The following is a 20,723-nucleotide window of genomic DNA, read 5'->3' as shown; positions in this document are numbered from 1 at the left end:
TGTATAACAGTTGCGGCAACATTCTGTTGGATTCTGGGTAAATGGCAAACTGATAAACGTCTGATCTTCTGTCACGGCTCTAATGCAATAACTGTGCAGTATCTCTGTGTGAAAGTGTCTCTGACAGCTACAGTACAAAGTGGTGATCTTCTAATGTGGTGATTTGGTGGAATAGCCATCCAATTCGTATCTGATCAAAGACACCAGATTCTATGTATTGTGTTCTACTTGCCCTGCCATGATGCATCACCATGGGTGAAAGATAATTAGAACTGGGTGACCCGGGAAACATGTCCAGAGTTAATTCCTGATCAGGTACCTGACATCTTCTAGTCCAAAAACATACATGTGAGGTTCATTGAAGACTCAAGGCTGTTGGTAGATTGAATGTGAGTGGTTGCTGGTCTAGTTGGTGGCCATAAATCAGCTCTAGGCTCCGTCTTCCTGGTGTCCCTGACTGGAATACCCGTATAGAACATGGATGGATGGTTAGGTTTGGACAGTATTGCCTTCCAGGGACTAAGCAAGATTTGATACTACAACAAATACTTGACAGTGCTTATTTAGTCTCCTACTTTCAGATATCTCACAGCTAATCCAGCATGCTGCAGCTCCCAACATAACCACCCACTGACCTGCACAGCACTGGCACCCAGTGGCGACTAGCGCACACTTCAAAAACACTGTTGTTATCCCAAGAGGACGCCAAGGGCACATCCCTCCTTTCCCTAAGAGACGTCGGCTTTGTCCACTCAAAGATTTACAGACCCTCCCTCTCTGTGGAAAAGTAGGCGTCCTTCTGACACATCCCAACTCCTCAGCAACCCCCTTCATGGCTTCAAGCCTCGCCTTATCAGAGCCATAATCGCTTCTTTTCTGTCTCCTGCTCACCTCTTGAACCCTCACTCCGAGCAAAAAAATGACCTCTCTCATCCCGCTAACGTTTTGTGATGTCTGCCTTGTGCAGTGCAGTACTTTTCTCATTTTGTAAACACCTCTTGATAGTTGCCCCCAATCAAAAAGTAATTACATGCTGCAGCCTTATATAAACCACAGAAATATTAAGCTTGATCATATTTGTGGACTTGTTTAGCGTGGGCTTTTTCCTTGGCACAGAGAAAGAGGGACATCTAGTGGACGTTTACGATGGTGCACTCTTTCTTACTACTAGTGTTTTTTTGGGGGGGTTTCCACAGAACCCTTTCATTGGACATTGATTGTGAAAGCAAACATAACAATTAGTAAGGACATGAGTACAATATAAATAAAAAATAAACACATGTAGATAAAATGCAGATAAATCTATGCTAATGAAATACACATGCATATTAAATATAAAAATATATAATAAAACATGAATATAAATGAAACATGCAAGGTGCCAATATATCACGAAATTACAATACATGATAAATGTATCCATGGAAATTAGAATTTATATTTAGGGGTTAAAACAAGTGCAATAAATGCAATAACAACAACAATCACGATAATATTTAGAGCAGTCGCACAAACAAATCAACCTTGAAACATTCAACTGTAGACAATTATTCCTGGTCAGGACAAGCGATATAGAAATGGATGGATAGATAGTAATGAATATATAATTAAACACAGACCACTCACAAAAAAGAACATTTTCATGCACCATTTTTTTATTTGAACTGCATCATTTATATAATTTGTGTTTTTTGGATAATAATATGGCATTACACCATCCATCCATTTTCTATGCCGCTTCTCCTCATTAAGGTCGCGGGGATGGCATTACACACTTGTTTAATTTCATTTTAGTCACCAGATATTTTCAGTTTTTCATTTATTTTTTTTATTTTTTTACTGCTGTATAGTGAGAGAGGCATACACTACATTTTTAACACAACAACAATAATAATAACAATATAATAAGTAATAATAATAATACAATAAGCACGGAACACAAAAAATGGCAAATCAAGAATGGCATTTAGCATCATTAAATATTCTGTTAACGTTGCTCAATTAGCAGATGAGCCGGAAGAGACTGAGTTCATTGTGCCGCCTGGTGTGTGCATTGAGTACTCAGTTACTGTGGGAGTTAGAACGTCTTTGTCGCCACAAAGGTCCACAGTGGCAGCTTCCACGTGGCTGCTGGATGGCTTACACTTACAATACAGTGTTGGCATTGTGAGCAGATCCATTCATCGTCTTGAGGTCCAGCCATTATTGGAATGGACTTGTTGACGTTGGATGGTATTACGAAGCAGAAGGCTGGAGATACCACTCGGGACTACATGCTGTAAACAGCCAACTATTGTTACACTCCATCAAGGGAAGAATCGTGACAGTGATGGCTGTGTGCAACATGCATAACAATGTATTTGCATGTAAGCCATCAGCTCTTTGCGCTCTAAATTGGCCTCATCGGGCATGGAGGTAGGAATGTATTTCATCTGCTTTAATGGCCCTTGACTATTATTCATGATAATAACACTTAAGTTTGCTTTCAGACAGGAGGTTTGCCACTTGTAGGCCCCCTCCGGTGGGGAGGAAGCCCAGTATGTGGACCTAATGACCACACACGGGTCTTAAATGAAACATGAGTAAATGAACACACTGGTAGAGCGAACCCACTTATTTGTTACTGCACTGTGTGTGGAACTTGCCCAACCTTGAGTGAGTGACGGGGAAAAAAAGCTTGGTTGTTGTTGAGAAGTCATTTGACGGCACCTGCTGGCTTCTAGACCCTAAAAATAAGACACCCAAGTGTCTTTTTCAGACTTTTTGAAGGAAGTTCAATGCGGTGGTACTAAACCAATGTCTTATGTTCAATTAATTAGTTCTACTTACTTACTTCTACTTACTAGGTTAAAGGCAAAAAAATGGTATCAAATGCTTTGCTGCAAAACGTGTTTTGTTCATTTTTGACTAGAGAAACGACAATTTCAGCTTCATGCGAGACTAAAATGTGTTATAATAATAATACATTAATAATAATAATTCCAAAATATGATGTGGCATGTTTTATTTATTTTTTGGTACATTTGTTGAGAATTGTATGTTTATATTATTATTTTTTTGTATTTTTAACATTTTGGATTGACGAAATGCACTGTAGCTGTTCAGTGACAACATTAACGCTCAAAATCGTGCCTAGTAATGTGCAGAGTGTATGTTTTTGTTCCTTAAAGTACTTGAAGCTACATATTCCATGCCTATAGACTTGATTTCATTGAAATCACTGTGTCAAGCCAGTGTTATCTCCTCACGGCGCCCCTTCCTCCTCCTACTTGGAGTCAGTTGCACATTCACTCGCAGCAGGCTAAGAAAGCAATGAGAGAGGATGAAAAATTGATACCACAAAGAATGAATCAAAGTCCCCTGGGTGTCCACGGCACGCGTTTCTCAGCACTGAGACTCGATCCTGTAAAAGTGGATTATTATGGGAAATAGTTGCTGCTGCTGCTCGCTGAGCTCCCAGAATGCAGCGGGACAACTCAGTCTTTTTGTCGGGGGAAATGAAAGCCCAAAGCAGTTTATCTGCTGGACAAAAGTGGAGCATATAACACACACACACTATCTATTATGAGTGTTTATTTTCTGAAAGGGCATCTCTCTTATTTCATGGAGGTAACACTGATCAAAACAGGTTTGCATGCCTGTTTTAGAGAACATTTGCATCCTTTTTCCTCCTAGCATACCCTATTTTATGTGCAGCTTCATGGGTCAAAGCTGCAAACTACAACCGCAATAGGATATCGTTACATGAATGCTTATCTGAACATATGCGTTCACAAATGAAGCTGCACTGGGTAATAGATTAGTATGCGCTACAGGTTAATCTCACCCCTTTGTTTGCCTCCCTCCCATCTAGAGATAACAACTTCATTAAGGACTTCCCCCAGTTAGCCGACGGCCTCATGGTTCTCCCTCTGCCAGTGGAGGAACAATGCAGAGGCGTGTTGTCTGAACCGCTGCCAAACCTGGAGCTCCTAACAGGTACGCTTGTTGCAGCAAATCTTCCTATTTCCCACAAGAAATACTAGAATAGAAATAACTTGGCATACTGTGTAAAAGTGTAAAAAGAAGTTAACCACAGTTACCAGTAAGACGTACTGTAAAAACAATACATTGTGTACATACAAATTTGGACTTAACCGTATATGACACCAAATATTACCACTAAATGCAGGAAATTACCTGCATTGACCCAAATAAGACGTGTTCAAAACGTAATCCAAGCACACTCCTTGTCCTTCTCCTCGAATTGAAGATTCAATTATTCCGTAATGGCGTCCTACAGCCGCAACTTCTACCTTCCTTCAGCACGTCCAGAAGGCCAACTTTTTGTACGATGGGTAGCATCTTCATCTGCCTTTTGGGTGCACAACGTTTCGTCGACATTGTGGGTTTTGTCGAGGGGAAAAAAACTTGCAGATTGACAGTGGTCTACAAGCCAATCAGAACACAGAAGACAATGGCCGGTGCAGACAGAAGAGAGAGAGAGATACAGCGATGTAGCGCCACTTTTGAAACTTTTGTCATTCGGCTGGTTCTGCTTGATTCATGCTGATTGGTGCTCAGTGCGACGGGGGCTTTATTAAGATGTGCCAGAACAGACATTGCTTTGGTATTGTTTTAATAAATAGAAAATTGAAAGATCCTAACACTTTAGCCACACGTGGTTTTCGCTGGACAATACAATTAAATTGTACGGTGACCTTGTCTTTTATCCCATTTTTTTTTCTTTTCTCAATAAATTCAACCTTGCACCTCCGCCTCTACTCCTTAATCCTTTCCATTAGCTAAATTACCACTAGCTTTTACCAAAATTAGACACACAACAAACATTAAACAGCCACTTTCAACATGCATTCACACATCACCTATGAAATGCCCCCATTATAAATAGATTTTTTTTGCTTTGCAAGTTGTTTGTTTGTTTTTTTTAGGCGATGCTAAGTACAACGAAGCAGCAGGCTATCCAATGGTTCAACAGTGGCGAGTGCGAAGCAATCTGTACAAAGTCAAACTCAGTTCCATCACTTTGGCTTCAGGTCAGACCCATTTTAGTGCATGGTATTATTTCATAGTGGTAACAAAGTGACACCTATTAATAAAAGCATGCTTTTAAATGTTGTTTTTCCTTCTCAAATAAAAAGGTTTTGCGAAGGTTCTTAAGACACTTTCTGGGCAGAGCACGCGGGAGGAGCTGCTGGCCTTCCTCCAGCAATATGGCAGCCACTACATGTCGGAGGCGCTGTACGGCTCTGAGCTCAACTGCAGCATCTACTTCCCCAGCAAGAAGGCCCAGCAGCAGCTCTGGCTTCAGTATCAGAAAGGTGAGACATATGGGAAGAAAAGCAAAAATATTGTATGAAAAAAACAGCATAAACTCAGAATTCAAAGGAAAATTGCAAGCAAAATATAGCCAAGGCAGGAATCCAGAACCTAATCAAAAATGGGGCAAAACCTTTTTGTACTGCCTCTAAAAGCTGTGTTTTCCCTGCTTTCATGTTAAATGATGAAGAAAATAAGGCCAATAGCATTAAGAATTAAACTATCTTCAGAATAACCACGTTTCATCTTTTTTTTAATCAATTCAAACAGGTAATTCCATCCGCTTCAATTGTTTTCAAGGACGCTGGATGCCACAATAATGTTGCAGTTGTTTCAGAATTCTTACACTGGCAAAATTTTGATCCACGGCCATCTTTGTTTTAGAGTCTAGGTTCCCAAAGTCGGATATGCGTAGCCCCAGGGGTACAACAATTGTCATAGGGGGTACGTGAATAAAAATAAAATAGTTAGCGCCAAACCCTCGCAATTACGAGTGCGCCTCAACACCTCACGGCGCAAGGAAAACGGAGCAGAGCATGAAGTTGTTCGTTGTTCTGTGTGCGTTATATGAACAAATAAGGAAGTTTGATAATTATTTTGTGGATTAAGAGTGTGAAAACCTGTCACTGGGACATGTCACCCGCACCCCCACCCCAAAATTAGGCTTTATGGTTAGTTGTATTTGGGATACTGCTTTATCATGATTGTTAAACTTCCCCCTTCAATTTGGTATTAAATTAATAAGCAGACTTAAACCACAGCCATCGTGAGTGGACAAAAAAGTGAAGCTCAAATTCAACCCATTGAAACTGAAGGATGCCAACATCAAACTGGAATAAAATATACATAAGATGATTACTTATCTATGTATCAGTGCTCGTGTGGAACTTCATCAAAACGTGACCGTGCAAAATAGTGTTCCCTTGGTCTATGGTGGTTCACCTTTCGCAGAGTTTTTTTAGTGCTTATTTTTTACTATCACAGCGTATGAACACTGGTACAGGTAAGCCTGGCCTTTTAAGAAAAATTGCATTGTGGGAAGTTGATTGTCTCTCTGTTCCCTCTCTCGTCTGTCTGCACCGCACATTGTTTGTGCTTCCTGATTGGATGTAGATCATTAGGGATGTAGATCATCAGTCTCCTTCGTGCCGTCCTGCCATGTCTCCTGTGTCATCGCTAGCTTGTAAATGAATCTTGGGTTCGAAGGAGTACTGCAGCAATGTTTTAACAAGGACACAAAAACGCTACAGTACAGCGGAACGGCGCCAGGGCGTAAAGGCAAGGTCACAGTAGTGAAATACCCGAGTGACTTAATCATTTCTTGAACGACCGACCTGTAGGTTGATCATTAAAATTCAAACCAAGGTTGGAACTTTTTTGAGTGTGTCATTGCTATTGCCTGTCTAAGAAAAGTGTATAAAGTGTATGGTGAGGGGTTTTTAAACCTTAAAAAATATATAATAATTTAAAAAGAAAAAAGAAGCTGGCTACTTTGCGGATTTCAGTTATTGCGGGCTATTTGGAAACATATCCCCACGATAAACGAGGGAACACTACATATTAACCAATTAATTGTTCAATATTTCAAGTTAATTAAGATAAAATGTTTTTTTAAGTCTGCAAGAGTAGGTGCTACATGGCTTCAGATCAAATGTCTGAAAGGCGTACGCGACCGTAAAGAGTTCGGGAACCACTGTTTTAGAGGACATATTGGATGCCACTATATTGTTGTAGTTGTTACAGAATTAATATATTTGTTTCAATGGAAAGGAATTAACAAAATATTAAAGAATAAAATTAAAAAAAGATAAAATGCGTATGCCCCAGCAATATTGTAGTTGATCCAGATTGTCTTGTTTTTTTAATGTAATTAAGACCATTTTTGATGGCAACTGTGTTGATGGCAACCACTGGCGTTACACAGGCTCTATCTAGTGGTACTCAGAATCTTTTAAAATGAAATATAATTATATTAGGGACTTATTTTCATATAATTGTGTGTGTGTGTGTATATATATATATATATATATATATATATATATATATATATATATATATATATATATATATATATATATATATATATATATATATATTTTTTTTAATCCAAAGAGCTGCTGAAATTAAATTCAAATGTTTTTTCATGCTACACTAAACCATGATAGCAAGGCCAAGGTAACAAAAATGGTATTGGTGGCAAAGCAGGTGGTATTTGGCATTGTTTTAGAGCACATGCAGTACATACAAGTTTGGATGCCATAATACTGTTGCAGTTATTTCAGAAATGTTTATTGCACTCAAAAGAATCAACGATACAAACACAAAAAGCGAGCCACGAAAAACACAAAGGTTTCCATCCATGTGTTCAACACATAAGGATTCACATGCTCCAGAGCACCTGAGGGAACCTGGGGGGCGGGGGTGTTAAGTTCATGGACCTATTGCAAATGTCACTACTATTTAACTGTACAATTTTGCAGGATGAAATGACTGCTTAATTAAATCACATGTAACATGAACATGTTTAGCACACTGACACAAGGACACTTAGCTTTTTTGTTGTTGTTTTTGGAAGTGATGACGTTTTCTGTTTAACTACCTGCAGTGACATCTAAACCTATTAGACTAGAGTGGAGATACCAAACAAACATCTTATGTATACAAAAAAAGGACCAGTACTTCAATAAACTTAGTGTTTTTTATCCATCTATTAAATTCACAGATATTATATTAGATATTTCAGTGCGGAGTTTAAAGTCATCTTTAAGGCTCAAACAATGTGCTCTTATGAACACAACCTGGACTGGAAGGTGCATATTTTCTTATAAGAGATTGATGACCATGTAATTATAGTATGACTGGGTGATTTTCATGATTAATGTCCCCTTAATATATTTTAGCAGATCCTTGGGGGGTGGGGAATGACAACACTTGATGAACTGATACAGAAAATGCATTTTGATAAAGACAGATTACATGTATGAAATGACTTTCTATGGCTAATGACACGTTTTTTTTCTTTTTTTGACAGCTACATATCCAATTATTTTAAAATCTGACAACGCCATAATGAGTGAAACCCCACAAAAACGACGTGAAAGTGTGATAATCCACAGCTTGTCTTCACAGCATTTGTCCCATTAGTGTTTATGTACCATCGCAGACTATGCAGTACATGCACGCTCCCTGAATGTTACTGGATGCAGTTCAACAAATACTTATACGTCCTTAGTGATTTACTTAATTTACTGCACAGTAAACTTTAAAGCCGTCAATGTCTGTCTGTGCTAATAAAACAATGACACGATAAAGTGCTTCACAGGCCCGAAAGCCCATACGCTAATTCTCCTCCTGTTTGTATATTGCAAGTCTGATGTAATTGCAGATGACAGAGTGACATTAGCGTGGATATTAGCTTAATTTGTTATATTAATGAGACAACCTGCGCCTGTATACTTGGATATTATGCTTATTGCAAGGTAAGTTTAAATAATAAGGTTGCTTGTGACTCAAACTGTGTTGGCCAAAGAAATGTGGCGTAAGAATGAGTCTAAACAAAATAGAGTTTGCCTTCAGCTTTTGCAGGCATCAAAACACCAAAATGAAGCAGCGCTTCGGTGCAGTTCCTCTAGGAGGTAGATGAGTGCCTTCTTTGAATGTATGTGTACACTTTGACACAGTGGTCCCAGCAGTCCAGCACCAGTAGCTGCCCTTTGGGTGTGGTGGCCACTCCCACTGGGCAGTTAAGTCCATCCTGGATGAGAACTTTGAACCCCCCTTCTTTGGGAAACTGAAGGATTTCCTTCCGCCCGCTGTCCGTTACGAGCAAATCCCCATTTGTGTCCACGCACATGCCGGTGATGCAGCAGAAGTCCTCCGACTCGGAGAAGAAATGGCTGAGCTGCTTGCCGAGCTGGCCGTCGGTGCCCACGGAGCCGATGGAGAATCCACCCTCCAGGTGGGGCTCGTTGTGGCGTTTCTCAAAGTTCAGTGCCAGGCCTTGGGTGAAGTATACGGTACCGGTGGCATCGCACGTCACAAACTTGGGCCGCACCGCCGAGCACAGCCGGTTGTAGCTCACCACACCGACGTTGCGGTCGACAGAAATGCACCACAGCTTGCCTCCCTCTACGTCTGACACCACAAACTGGCCGGAGGGCATGGCTGTAATGCCCCAAGGTTTAATGAGTTGGTTCTTGTGGCACGCTATGCACTGTCCATCCATGGTGTACACTTTAACAGAGTTGTCGTAGTTGTCGGTGACCCCAATTAGACCTTGAGGTGTGACAGCAATGGACAAGGGCATGAGGTTTGGCAGGTCGGCGCCGAGGAAGCTCAGGACGAAGTTGTCGATGCTGCTGGCGTTGCGGCGGATTTCACGCTGGAAGCCTTTGCGGTTAAATATTTGGATGCGGTAGTTTCCGCGGTCAGCCACCAGGACCTCACCTTGCTGGGTCACACAGATGCTAACTGGTAAATTGAAAGAGCCAGGAAGAGCTCCCTTACAGCCCATTTTCTTCACAAACTGGCACAATGGGGTACCGGTACATGCTCCTTCTTGTGATCCCCCTCCAGCATCCATAGACTTGGACTTGTAGGTGCCTGGTGAGCTACATGAAATCTCATCAGCAGCTGTGATCATGTCAACGTCTCTGTAAATATCCACTGGAGGCCCCACTGAACCACCTACAGCTCCTTCTACACTCTCAGCATCGCCCTCAAGCGCAACCTCCAACCTGCTTTCTGCACTGTCTGTGTTCACCGTATACGGATTTGTGGTCAAATGCCCAACTTCTGTCGGTTTGGAGTGCTCTGTACGGACCAGCTCCGGCTCATGTAGCTGGAACACGGTGGGTAGGGTGCTCCTCAGCTTGAGCTCCTCATCGTCATACCCGCCTCCATCATCCTTGAGCAGGCTGATATCGCTTTGCCTCACCCGCATGTTTAGATAATCACAACATGACACCACCTTTACCTCCGCGATGTTCAGGCGATATGTCTGCTCCTCGAGGACCTGCCCGTTGAGCTTCTGCACTTCCGCCATGGCCGCCCTGAACGTCGTCCGAGACCGGCTCAGCTCATCTTGAAGCAGCAGCTCGGCCGTAGTGTAATCCTGCTGCACTGCCCGGTACTTCGCTCTGAAAGATTTGGAAATGTTTTCAATCGCTGTCTTTTTCTTCTGGATTTCACCCATGATTTCACGTAGGGTAGACAGTTTGCCACCCAGTTCTTTGCGACGTTGCTCAGCAGCCATCCGAATCAACTGGACAGAATGGCCCTTGTGTAGATGCCCCTCGCCTTTACACGGCTCACACAGAACCATGGCGCAGTCGTGGCAGTACTGCCGTGGTAAGCGGTTGCAGCAGGACCCACACATGAGGGCGGCAGCCGCCGCACTGCAGGACGTGGTGCAATCAAGGATCTTCAGCACTGTGAGATTGTCTGCCAACTGTGAGATGCTGCTCATGCGTGAGACCTTGCTACAGAAGGGGCAGCGCACACCATTGATGGTGTTGGCCAAGAGTTTCTCGAGGCAATGGCGGCATACCGTGTGACCGCACTGGAGGAGCTTTGGTCTGAGTTGGTCCTCGTTGAAGGTCTCAAGGCAGATAGGACATTCAAGGACCTCTCGCATTAGATCTGCGTCAAGTGGGTAAGACGATGTCGCCATTATGGGTCTTACCTGAAACACAGAGGTTGTAGTCATTATATTACCATGACAAACTGTGTTTGGTTCAAGTCCCACTTAGACCAAGGAAGTTAGGAATGGCTGCTGGATGGATGCGTATCCTGTACGCCTCAAACAGTTGGACGATTAAACTTGTTTTATGCTTCTGCGTAGTCACCCCAGTGTCCCTTGAAACAGCATTGTGAACCTTTCACGGCTGCATAGGGGATGAGCACAATTGCAGTTTTTCGCCAAAATACCAGCGAGTTAATTCTTATGCTTGTGCAAGTTGCCTCTTACACTGAATGTCTCTCTATTTGCAACTAAATGTCTAATTCCTACAATGTGGAAAAAAAACCGTCTGGTAGCTACTGTCTGCTGGTTCCACTGTAAACAACTGATGCAGCTTCCACTGCAGAGTAATTGTCCTAGTGGTGTTACCGGAGCATTTCCGCTGCAGATTTAGTTCTGTTTGCAGATTTGGGTTTCCACCAGTTGTACACCGTCTGATCAAGTTGTGTACATTCCGGAAATGCAATATGGTCCACATCGCCACAACGCAAGGTCAGCCTTTTTCAGTCGACGCCAGCGAATTTGGAGCAGGAAGATATCCCCAAACTTCAGTAAGGGCTTAGAGCCATGCCACAGCATAATTTCTACATCAGAGATTCGTTGGTGGTTTTGCCGATCACATCGTTGGTCTCGTGGAACAAATAAAACATCTAAGAAACACTCCTTAAAAGGTGCTGTTCCTCTTCGATTCCAAACTACACTTTTTGCAACCAAAGCAATATAAGACCACCACCACTAGTGAGCAGATGTCTTACCAGCAATGATTTAAAAGAACAGATTGAACAAATAGAAGTTAAACTTTGTAAAAATGTTGTTTAATTCCAATAAGCAGAATGGCATTCAGGACTTTCACTCACCGCTGCCTGGCATTAACGTAAATGTCTGCACTTATACAACAGCAGTCTCAGAGAAGCGACCGACAATTGGAGTCATTGTGTGGTTATGATAGGCTATACATTCAATGACAGCTAACGTTAGTAGCTAACCTTTGCCAAATTGCTTTCTTTAGCTGACAACTAATTATAACTAATGGACGTGCATGCGTATTACTTAGGCTGTGTCTTGCAGCGTCAGAGCAAGAAGTGGGTGGAATATAAAGTTTTGCATGGTTAGTGACCCCATCCAGTACCTTACCGAAGCAGACAGCACCTTTAAAAAGAAGACAATCGATGGTTTGAAATTGCGTTTCAATGCTGACAGTTTGCACGGTGTGGCTGTGTGGAGTTGGCATGTTCTCATGCTTGCGTGGCTCTTCTCTGGGTACTCCGGCAACCTCCCCAAAATACGCATGTTCCATTAATTAGCGACTATGTATTATACATATGTGTGAATGGTTGTTTTGTCTGTATGTGCCCTGTGATTGACTGGTGACCAATCCAAGGTGTACCCCACCTCCAGCTCACAGTGAGGACAAATTGTATAGAAAACGGATGCATGGATAGATGTGAATGCTGTGATCTGTGGCCAAGCTGAAATAATTCAAAAATTAACAAACTGTGGACTATATTAGCAGAATAAAAACAATACAGTAGCATTAATGTCAATACTTGCCTCTCAGCATAAGAGGGCGGGGCTCCAAAAAGACAGCATCAAGAAGATCAAAACATAAAGACCGGGTCTTTAACGTTGACTTTTCGCGAGCCGGTTCCAAATGCAAAATAAACGTTAATAGTGATGAGAAATTGGGCGCACATTGTATGTTTAATCGTCCAAAATAATTATTTAGCAGCCTGCTTCGTTTTTGGCTAATAAAACACAGGCCTCACGAGCAAACAAACGTCTGCCTTGAGCGACACTAATTCAAAATGGCTGGATTTATTCAAGGTGAGCTCCGACAAATGGACAGACTATTCTTCATAACCTCTCCGAGCATGCCACTGTTAAGAAAATTACCTTTGTTTGACAGCAGCTTGGAAATAACGGGATATTTGATCGGCGAGCTGTGTGTGGTTCGCCGCTACTGCATCCGCTGGCGAGACTGCAGTGGTGTTGCTGATGACGTCACGTACGCAATTTTACGTGCTAACGTAATGTGCGTCAAAGGCGGATGTCTGGATTGTTTTGATTGGCTGCTGCGTTAACACGGCAACGGCGTCAAGCACACGAATAAGAGACAATACGTTGTTTTGGATTTTTTTTTTTTTTGCATTGGAAAAATGACGATTTTAATCATGTTTGGCTCAGCATTTTTTTTTTATTTTATGTAATATTATGTAATCATGATTAAGAGATATTTCCAACTAATTATGTCAAAAATGCTAAAATTTGTTCCCTAAAAATGCTGCATTTGTGTGACAAATAATTGAGCGTTTGACTGCATGTGGTGCAATTATGTCATCGTTGAGACACAAGAAGGTGATAACACAGAGTAACCACTAGATGGCAATGTAAGTCTTCTAGAGTTTGTGCCAAGTAGCTGGCCAGCAGTATTACTCATATTTGGTATTAATTTACTAAGTGGTGGAAAGAATACTAAGGTATTGCACATATGTAAAAGTATTACATTTTATTCAAGTACAATTAAATACAAAATTTCAAACGTAGGTCTAAGCTTACTCATCATGTTCCTGCAGAATTTGCCTTTGCCCAGCTCATCTTTTGTGATGCGTTTCCAGGCCCTTTTGTCCTTTTTATTTGCATTATTTTCTGCTCAGTAACACATATGTTTTCAAATGTAGCAAAGTACAAAAAAATGCATAACTAAAAGTGCAAGCACAGATATTAAAATGACTGAAAAAATACCAAAAAAAATACCAAAAAAAACAAAAACAGCCAGTTATGAGTAAATAATAATGTGTTCTTTTCCACCTCTGCATTTGCTTAGGCTAACAGTTTCATTAAATAGTGTGATTTGAACAGTATATTGCAGATAAATTATTGGTCAAATGCATTTTAGCGATATAACACAATAATCTCATATTTGTTAAGTGAATTGCACAGTCAAATTAAAAATGTGACATCAATATTGCAAAAGGCAGGCACGCCAACTTTTAATTCAGCAGTTTATCACATATTTAGCACATTCACCCGTGGTAATAAGTATCCGTATCTCCCAACATCTGTGTTAAATTGATGTGGATGATATTTGACACTTGGTCTGTCGTTACCCCGGGCGACGCAACCCCAGCCACAGGAGTTGTGTCCCTGATGAGTAGTTATACTGCAACGAGTCAACAATGACATTTTCATTCTCAAGCTGGTGCGAGATCAATGACCGGGGGTGTTGGGGGGAATTTCCACCATTTGTCTTGCCTTGTCAATGTGTGTGTGTTGACAGACAAGTGTTGCGTACGCATTGCAAAGATCTGCCAATAGTGTGAAAAGATGATGATCATGATGCACCCCTCCCAAAATGCAACAGGATTCAAACTCATTTGTCCCAGTGCAGGCAATCCAAAACATGGCACAAACACAAAAGGCAGACAAAAAATGTACACAAACATTCTGAGTGTTATATGTCTTGTATTTTGTAATATTCTGCTGGTTACGATGAAGTCAGTTTGACACGTGGAGATGTTCCACTTTTAGCGAGAGAGTTGTGCAACAAGCAACTCTTTTCTGCAGTTTTAGTGCCAAAAAGTGATCCTGTTTACATACTGCTACACACAGTTACTACCCACAGCTTCAACTGTTTGCTTTTCTCCCCTATATACACTTAACAACTCTATGTATTGACTCAGGTATTGCAAACACAAGGGTCATCAAATCCTATCACTGGTGATGTTATTGTAATATATATTACTGTATGGAGATATATCTAATGGAGAACAGTGGTAAAATCATGGAATATGTTGCATTCCAGTAGTTACAGTAAGTGGAGATGGTAGCGCAGCTACTGCATTGTATGGGCAAGTATGTGCATATAAAAGTATATATACAGTATATATTACTATTTTCACATTATGAAAATACAGCACTTTCATTGCAAAAACTTTAACAGAATGTCATAATTAGTTCTCTCACCTCTTGCTGCTGAGAAATGATCCAGTTTTAATGTATAAATAGTGCTTAATTTTTGTGTACAAAGTTAGGGGGAACTTTTAATTAGTCCTTTTATACACAACTCGCTTCTTACTATTTTAATGACTTTCATATGCACATACATGTACATACAATACAGTAGCTGGGCTACCATCGCCACATAACTACTGGAACTACCAGTATTGGTATGGTATATTCATTGGAAATGTTTTATTTGAGTGTTATTTTATTTTTTTGTTTGTATTTCATTGTTAGTTTCTATTTTTTTTTTAAATTTTATTTGACTTTTTAAGCATCTTTGGGTTTATTTCTTATTATTTATCATTTTTATGTTTGTCAGCCATCTCCATTTTCAAACCCGTATTTTGGAGCCCGAAATTCAAACCCCATCGGTTCTTCTTGAATGCTTGAGGTAGGAGTGTACCTCTATACTAGAACCCTGTTGGCTCATGGATGTACAGGACCCACATGGTTAAGGAAGGTCCTGTCATGAACTCTTGGTTGATTGTTGATGCTGTTGCCTTGGCAACATGTACACATGACTTTAAGGGAGCAGAAGTTCAGAGGTGTCACCGATGGGAGCGGTGCATCTATTCCCTGAGGATGCAGATGATGGAGTATGATTTCACAGATGTGTTGCTAGGTCATCTTCTCCAATGGTTTGTTGTCTCAAGCCAACCTCCAACAAAAAGATCAAAGAGTCTTTATTGAAGCCCCTCTTCCTGCCATCCATCCTTTGGAAAGCTGATGACTGGATGGGATTAAAGCTTGTTGTTTTTCCTCTTTGCTTCAGCAGCATGAGAAAGTAAAAGCAGATGCAATCAAACTGTTATGCTTCTCCATCAGAGGCGACAGACCAAGGGGTTGGCGGAATTGGCAGTGGGCGTCACGAGCTGAAGTCGGTGCCCTTCATCAGCTACCTGTCAGCGCTGCAGAAGACCCAGCTGTTGTCTGACGATGTGGTGAACGGCGTGGAGATCAGCTGCGAGGAGAAGGGCAGCTGTCCGGCCGGATGCCACCTGTGCCACCACCAGACCGCTACTGTGGGGTCGGCGTCAGGGAGAAGCCGGGGCAATAACGGCAGAGGCGGCGAGCAGCCTTCGCCCATCCCTGTTCTGTTGGAAGTCAGCCGTGTGGTTCCCCTCTACGGCCTGGTGCAGGACAACATCACCAAAGAGGTATTCCATTTTAATAATGCTTTGGAGTGCATGAGAGAGTGTGAAGGAAAGGGTGGCTCTCTTTCACCACAAGGACACACACGTAATAGCGATAGGGAGCAAACTGCTGAGCCAGCATAAATACAGCTGATGATATGTAAACAACAGTACGGTAAGTGTAACGCCCATGGGTTTCACACCAAAAGCTAACTAGCAACATTTTAAAGCGCATGCGGAGGTAGATAAACATGCTGAAGGCTGACCATTCATGATGATTCAAATGCAGCCACTGGCATCTTGTTATTAGTAAGTTAATCAGGTGGTTGCCTACAGCCACAGAGCCCAAGGTGATTATTTACTTTTGTAGACCACGCGTCCAGTGACTATGAGAGATTGCGTTTTATTGAATAGAGGTGTTAATTGTAGCATTTACAGTATGTCCTATATTACCAAAACATGGGCATATACAGTACAAAGCCTTAGGCCACCATTAGGTACAGTATCTTGTTTTAAAACTACTTAAATGACCACAACGAGAGTACTAGAGCGCAGACACAAACAAATATGCCGATGATGTCATCTTGACTAATAATACATTCCCGTATTAACACCTTTATCAAAGCGTTACCAAAATTGAACTGATTCTCCCTTGGTCCATGTGCCACAAATTTTTATTGTGTTATTTTTAGTGTCATCCTGCTAATTGATTCTGTTCTACTATTTACTGTGTGAAAATGCTATTCATTAAGCTGATAAAAACAGTCGTGGCTTGACACTTTTGCACAGCTCTGTACGTATAAATACATGTTTTTTTATGACACTGACGTATGTGACATTGTGCATATGTCTTTTGCCACTAGGCAAGTAAAAACTGTGTTCATTTTGGTCTAATGGAAGAAAAATCTGCATGTCGACTTAAAATACCCCTCATACAAGTGGTGGTCTTAGATGGGTGACGTAACTTCCCGTTCCGGTTGCCATTTTGTTTAGCTCGATTGGATGCAACAAGGAAGGACTTTTGGGATTAAAAAGTACATTAAGAACATAGTTGGACTCACTGAGTGTATTAACAACACGACAAGACGCACGCCATATTGTACACTAACCGGAGAGTGCACGCAGGCCGAGGCAAAATTTTGGCGTAATTTTTTTTACGTGAACTGAAAAACACACTAACCGAGGCGGACGCTAACCGAGGTTCCTCTGTAACCCCGAGCAACATTCTAAAGCTGCTAGTAGCACTTGGACAGGTAAGTGACATTTTTAGACGGCACCCTGGTAAAAATGGAATTTATTGGTGTAAATCAACTTTTATTTAATAAAGGTGACATACTAATAATATATCTCAGTTTTGCGTGTGTGGTGCACACCAGGATGCGGATGATCACCTTCACACTTGAACGAACTGTACTAGTTCCTTTTAGGAAGTGTGAACACACCCTTAATATTACAAAATGTTGTTCAATTCATTGTTTGTCACACTTACTAAAGTGGAACTTTACGATCCTTATCTTAATACAGCTATATTTATTCTTGTAATATTTTAGCTTAATTCTCATAATATTTCAACTTTATTTTCAGAGTTTCATTCTTTTTTGGCCATGGTACACCTTTGCAATTAGCCAACTGGATGCTAGAATATTCAAAATATATCTGAAATTCTCAATATGTTTCACTGAAATGTTAGTACAATACTAGTACTTTTGTTGATATACTGTATATTTGTAGTTCTATGGAACTTGCATCTTAAAGCATGTAACATTTGCACCTTTTCGCCTCTAGGGGGCATTGGATAGTTATTATACTTTTTTACCCATGCAAGCGAGCACTGTAATACAGCAGGCATAAAAAAGATGACATCATGGTTTTCTCTCCTTGAGAGGAAGTCAAACTCTTTGTGTGTGTGTATATATATATATATATATATGTATGTGTGTGTGTGTTGCACAAATATGTGTGCATCTAAACAAGGCTTGACAACTGAATGTAATATCAGCATAATGGCCAAATGTTTGGCCCGTGGAAGTTAATCATAGGAGATTGCTTTTCCATAAGGCAATTAAATAGGATGGGGGCAGGTTGTGGCGTCACAATGCATTCAGTTTGCTGAATTCCAGGCTCATTTGTGCATTGTTTATCGTGCGATGAGTGGCTTTGTGCGTTCGGCGACTTCTTTATGCATGAACCTAATCAAGCATCTCATCACAATACACACATTTATTTATGAAAACACACGCACATACGCGGCAAAGCTTTGCAAGCGCGCTTCCCATATATAACAAGCAACACAGCCCCAAAGAAAAGCAGGCAGAAATCAATAGCTGACGATCCCTAGTGGGTCTCATCGATAACTAAACGTGAGGAAGAGCAAAAAAATGACTCCAATACCCCTCCATCCTTCTCTATAGCTACAGTATATGTACAGAGTGAGATGTATGTGGAGGAGGGCTGGACTGCAGTGGATTGCTCTTCTGAGGTAGCTCCAGGCAGGATTATTAGCTTCTTATTGATGTCATCGACCTCTTGGGAGGGAGGGGAGTCCATCACTCTGCTCCTCTTTTTTTTGTTGCCTCCTCTTGCTTCTGTTCTTGCAACTGCTGCTGCTGCTAGCCCGAAAGCTACATTAAAAGGCACAACATGTATTGAATTAAAGTCACACGACTCACTCATTCTGTTTGCCCATCCGTGTGCTTTTGTGTGTGTGTGTGTGTGTGTGTCTTTTGGCTCATATACCTTTGAGACTTGAGACTTGTGTCTTTCTACTTGGCTGCCTCGATCAGGAAAGACAGCTGCCATGTTGCAAAAGCTTTCTCCGTGATGAGCTTCTTTTTTTCTGTAGGCAGTCAAAACTGCCTCCAAGAAACGGAAATGCTCACGATCAGGTGGAATGACGTCATACAGGAACTGTATATGCGTAGGGCGAGGAGGGGTACAGTATTATTTTTTTATTTCAAACCAACCTGCCCTCTAATAATGCCCAAGGCCTAACATTAGTTGGACCTTTTCCACTGAATCAAGCAAAAATATTTAGTGCACTGCCACATTTATATGTACGTTTAGTAATTAATAATAACTTACAACATTTTACTCTGTCAGTCGGAAGCCCAATTAAACCCAGTCACTAACTGATTTATGGGTAACAAAATTGATCAATCAGTGGTGCTCCCAAGTAATGAAGGACAAGTACAGTAATCTTTTGTTTATCGCAGTTAATTGGTTCCCGACCCGACTGTGATAAGTGAATTTCCCCAAAGTAGTTTTTTTTTCCCCCTATGAAGAGAACATTCACAGAGGAGCTGCTGCCGGTCACAACTCACGCCAGTCACTCACACTCTCCACACTGCTGACACTCAACTAAACACAGTCAACTCTAGCAAGCTGACGTCACACACGTCACTTCCAAGGCCTCACCTCTTAAAGGTGCACACTAGTACGTACAGTTTGTTTAAATATACATATGTCGTTGCTTTACTAGTCATAGTGCATATTCAACCACAAAACAGTGATCGTTTTTTAAATTCATTTATTTTTGAAAAGCCATGATGAGTGAGGGCACAGTGTTTGAACTGCGAAGTAGCGAGGGACGACTGTAGACTGGCCAATGACAGCATGAACTGTGAGTAAGATGGCAGCCAAAGACATTTTTACCATGAGCGACAGAAGTCCAATGTCCCATGACGCGTGACATGTCCCGAACTAACATTTGCATAAGTCGAGGTGAAAGAACGGACCGATTAGTGCGAGTGATACCATGTTACAGTAAATGGCCAATGATTGCATGAACAGTATGTGAGATGGCAGCCAAAGACCATACAGTAAATCCCAGCTTTTCGTGAGGGTTACATCCCGGTGAAAATGCCGGAAATCTGCGAGTAATCAAGACACCCATAAAAATGTCTATTTTTGACACATGGCTCTCTCCGCCTACCCCTCCAAACCCTAGCTTGACGTTGACGTTCTCCTCTGATTTCAGGTCAACAAATTTGAATGATTAATTCTGTACTTCAAACAATAAGGAACTTTCTTTTACTAAAAAATAAAATAATAATTCACGCTGTTCAAACTCTTACTCTTACCACCACAAATCGATTTTGGACTTGTGGGAAACACTGTAGAAGGCTGCTGGAGGAAGTTGGCAGTTGTTGTTCCGCTGGTGCTATTTGCCGTTTGTTGCTTGGTTTTAACGCGCATGCTCCAGTAACTCACAGTGGCAACTGCAGACCCAAAACACAAGACTCGCTTTATCTAAGCAGTATGCATGTCTCACAGTTGACATTAACGCACTCTACTGTTCAGATGTGTGCTTTGAAAATCGGTATTACATAAAACACTTTTTGTTGTCAAGAACTATCCTTTGCTGTGGTACAGTCTTAATTTTTCCACTTAGATGTATTTAAAACGGCTTAAAAGTCTTTAAATTTGAACTTGAAAAATGTGCAGACACCCTGACATGTCATTGATCAGTATTGTCATGACGACTGTGACGGAACTGGACAATCATTGGTGTAGCCAGTAATGGCTGAAAT

The 20,723-nt window shown here is 41.3% G+C and overlaps 2 protein-coding genes across 6 annotated transcripts in view; one reads left to right on the top strand and one right to left on the bottom strand.

Annotated features, from left to right (window-relative positions):
- LOC129169966 (astrotactin-2-like) overlaps positions 1-20,723 on the top strand; it is a 286,350-nt gene that overhangs the window by 183,527 nt on the left and 82,100 nt on the right. For all 4 annotated transcript variants that reach the window (XM_054756998.1, XM_054756997.1, XM_054756996.1 and 1 more), the window contains exons 14-17: positions 3,854-3,978; positions 4,932-5,036; positions 5,142-5,321; positions 15,887-16,218. In XM_054756998.1, the coding sequence (XP_054612973.1) occupies positions 3,854-3,978; positions 4,932-5,036; positions 5,142-5,321; positions 15,887-16,218 (742 nt within the window). The remainder of the gene's footprint in view (positions 1-3,853; positions 3,979-4,931; positions 5,037-5,141; positions 5,322-15,886; positions 16,219-20,723) is intronic.
- Positions 7,587-13,083, bottom strand: trim32 (tripartite motif containing 32). 2 transcript variants are annotated; one of them, XM_054757000.1, is made up of 2 exons: positions 12,953-13,083; positions 7,587-11,002 (listed from the first exon to the last, which is right to left on the bottom strand). In XM_054757000.1, the coding sequence occupies exon 2, from the start codon at positions 10,988-10,990 to the stop codon at positions 8,948-8,950; it is 2,043 nt and encodes a 680-aa protein (XP_054612975.1). In that variant the 5' UTR covers positions 10,991-11,002; positions 12,953-13,083; the 3' UTR covers positions 7,587-8,947. The 2 variants fall into 2 exon arrangements, with proteins under 2 accessions (XP_054612975.1, XP_054612976.1); XM_054757001.1 differs by lacking the exon at positions 12,953-13,083 and adding an exon at positions 12,611-12,945.

This window comes from Dunckerocampus dactyliophorus, chromosome 17 (genome assembly GCF_027744805.1).
Source record: "Dunckerocampus dactyliophorus isolate RoL2022-P2 chromosome 17, RoL_Ddac_1.1, whole genome shotgun sequence".
NCBI classification, from domain to species: Eukaryota; Metazoa; Chordata; class Actinopteri; order Syngnathiformes; family Syngnathidae; genus Dunckerocampus; species Dunckerocampus dactyliophorus.
Note: the sequence above shows the minus strand (reverse complement) of the source record. Positions and strands in the feature narration are given on the sequence as shown.

Bases quoted from the DNA above. Each gene is read 5' to 3' on its own strand.
- trim32 (XM_054757000.1), bottom strand. From the start codon at position 10,990: ATGGCGACATCGTCTTACCCACTTGACGCAGATCTAATGCGAGAGGTC.